At 40.9% G+C, this 1,250-nt stretch overlaps 1 protein-coding gene across 1 annotated transcript in view; it reads left to right on the plus strand.

Annotated features, from left to right (window-relative positions):
• Positions 1-317: 317 nt before the first annotated feature.
• The window catches only part of LOC109862271 (altered inheritance of mitochondria protein 3-like), a gene marked incomplete at its 5' end in the record, with an annotated part of 3,739 nt that continues 2,806 nt past the window's right edge, over positions 318-1,250 (plus strand). The window contains one exon of the mRNA XM_020442267.1: positions 318-703. Within this exon, the coding sequence (XP_020297856.1) occupies positions 318-703 (386 nt within the window). The remainder of the gene's footprint in view (positions 704-1,250) is intronic.

Consider the following 1,250-nt stretch of genomic DNA (forward strand, 5'->3'; position numbering starts at 1 on the left):
CTGTGAGTGATTACAGTGGTATCAATGCGCCGGTTTCGTCACTATTCAACATGGAGTTGTAGGCAACGGTAGCATTCATCATCGGGATCGGGTACGGCGAGGAGACGAAGACGTAAGTAATTCTATTATTTTTTTCATAATAATATAATACACACATGTATTATTTTAATACATTTTTAATATATTTCAACAAATAAATAAATAAGTATTTCTTTTTTCAGGACAAACTGTACCAATACTTGAGCGATCTCCCGTGAAAGAAACCAAAGAACGACAACCAGAGAACGATCGGCCGGCGGTGAACAATTGACCGCCAGCGAACGATCAGCCGCCAGCTAATTATCGGCCACCAGCTACCGATCAGCCGCTGGCGAATGATCGGCCGCCAGCGAACAATCGACCACCAGCGAACGATCAGCCGCCAGCTAACAATCGGCCGCCAGCGAACAATCAGCCGCCAGCAAACGATCAGCCGCCAGCTTACAACAGGCCACCAGCTAACGATTGGCCGCCAGCGAACGATCAGCCGCCAGCTTACAATAGGCTACCAGCTATCAATCGGCCGTCAGCGAACGATCAGCCGCCAGCTTACAATAGGCCACCAGCTAACGATTGGCCGCCAGCGAACGATCAACCGCCAGCAAACGAAACAATGGCGTGGATGACGATGTGGGCTCAAGCTTCTTCACAAGAATATGAAAAGGTAAATATTGAACAGACAATCTCATTCTCTCTCTCTCTTTCTTTCTCTCACTCTTTCTTTCTCTCTCTCTCTCTCTCTCTCTCTCTTTTATGGAGATATACGTGTGCGTGTGGGTGTGTGTGTAAAGTTCAGTTTTCTCTCTCAATTGTGTTGTGATTGTTAAAGATAAAGTATATGTATATCTTAATCTTTTTATTGTGCTGTCCTGGCAAATGTAAAATGTTAGCTTCATATATTGTAATATACAAATATTAATATATTGCATGTATAATAACGTTATATTTAAAAAAATAGAAATACGAGAATATGAATGATTGTATGTCTTTTATTGCATATTAATGCTATAATATATATGCATATTTTTACATTAAAGCAACGTAAGAAAGAGAGAGAGAGAGAGAGAGAGAGAGAAAGAGAGAGAGAGAGAGAGGTTACATTCTAAAATCCTACTTTGGGAACTAAAAACTATAGTATACGTGACGTGAAATATTGCATTTAATAGTAAGATAGAATTTTGGAACGTAACCTCTCTCTCTCTCTTTCTCTC

The sequence above is a fragment of the Pseudomyrmex gracilis genome, unplaced genomic scaffold (assembly GCF_002006095.1).
Source record: "Pseudomyrmex gracilis isolate BER0280 unplaced genomic scaffold, ASM200609v1 scaffold_1567, whole genome shotgun sequence".
NCBI classification, from domain to species: Eukaryota; Metazoa; Arthropoda; class Insecta; order Hymenoptera; family Formicidae; genus Pseudomyrmex; species Pseudomyrmex gracilis.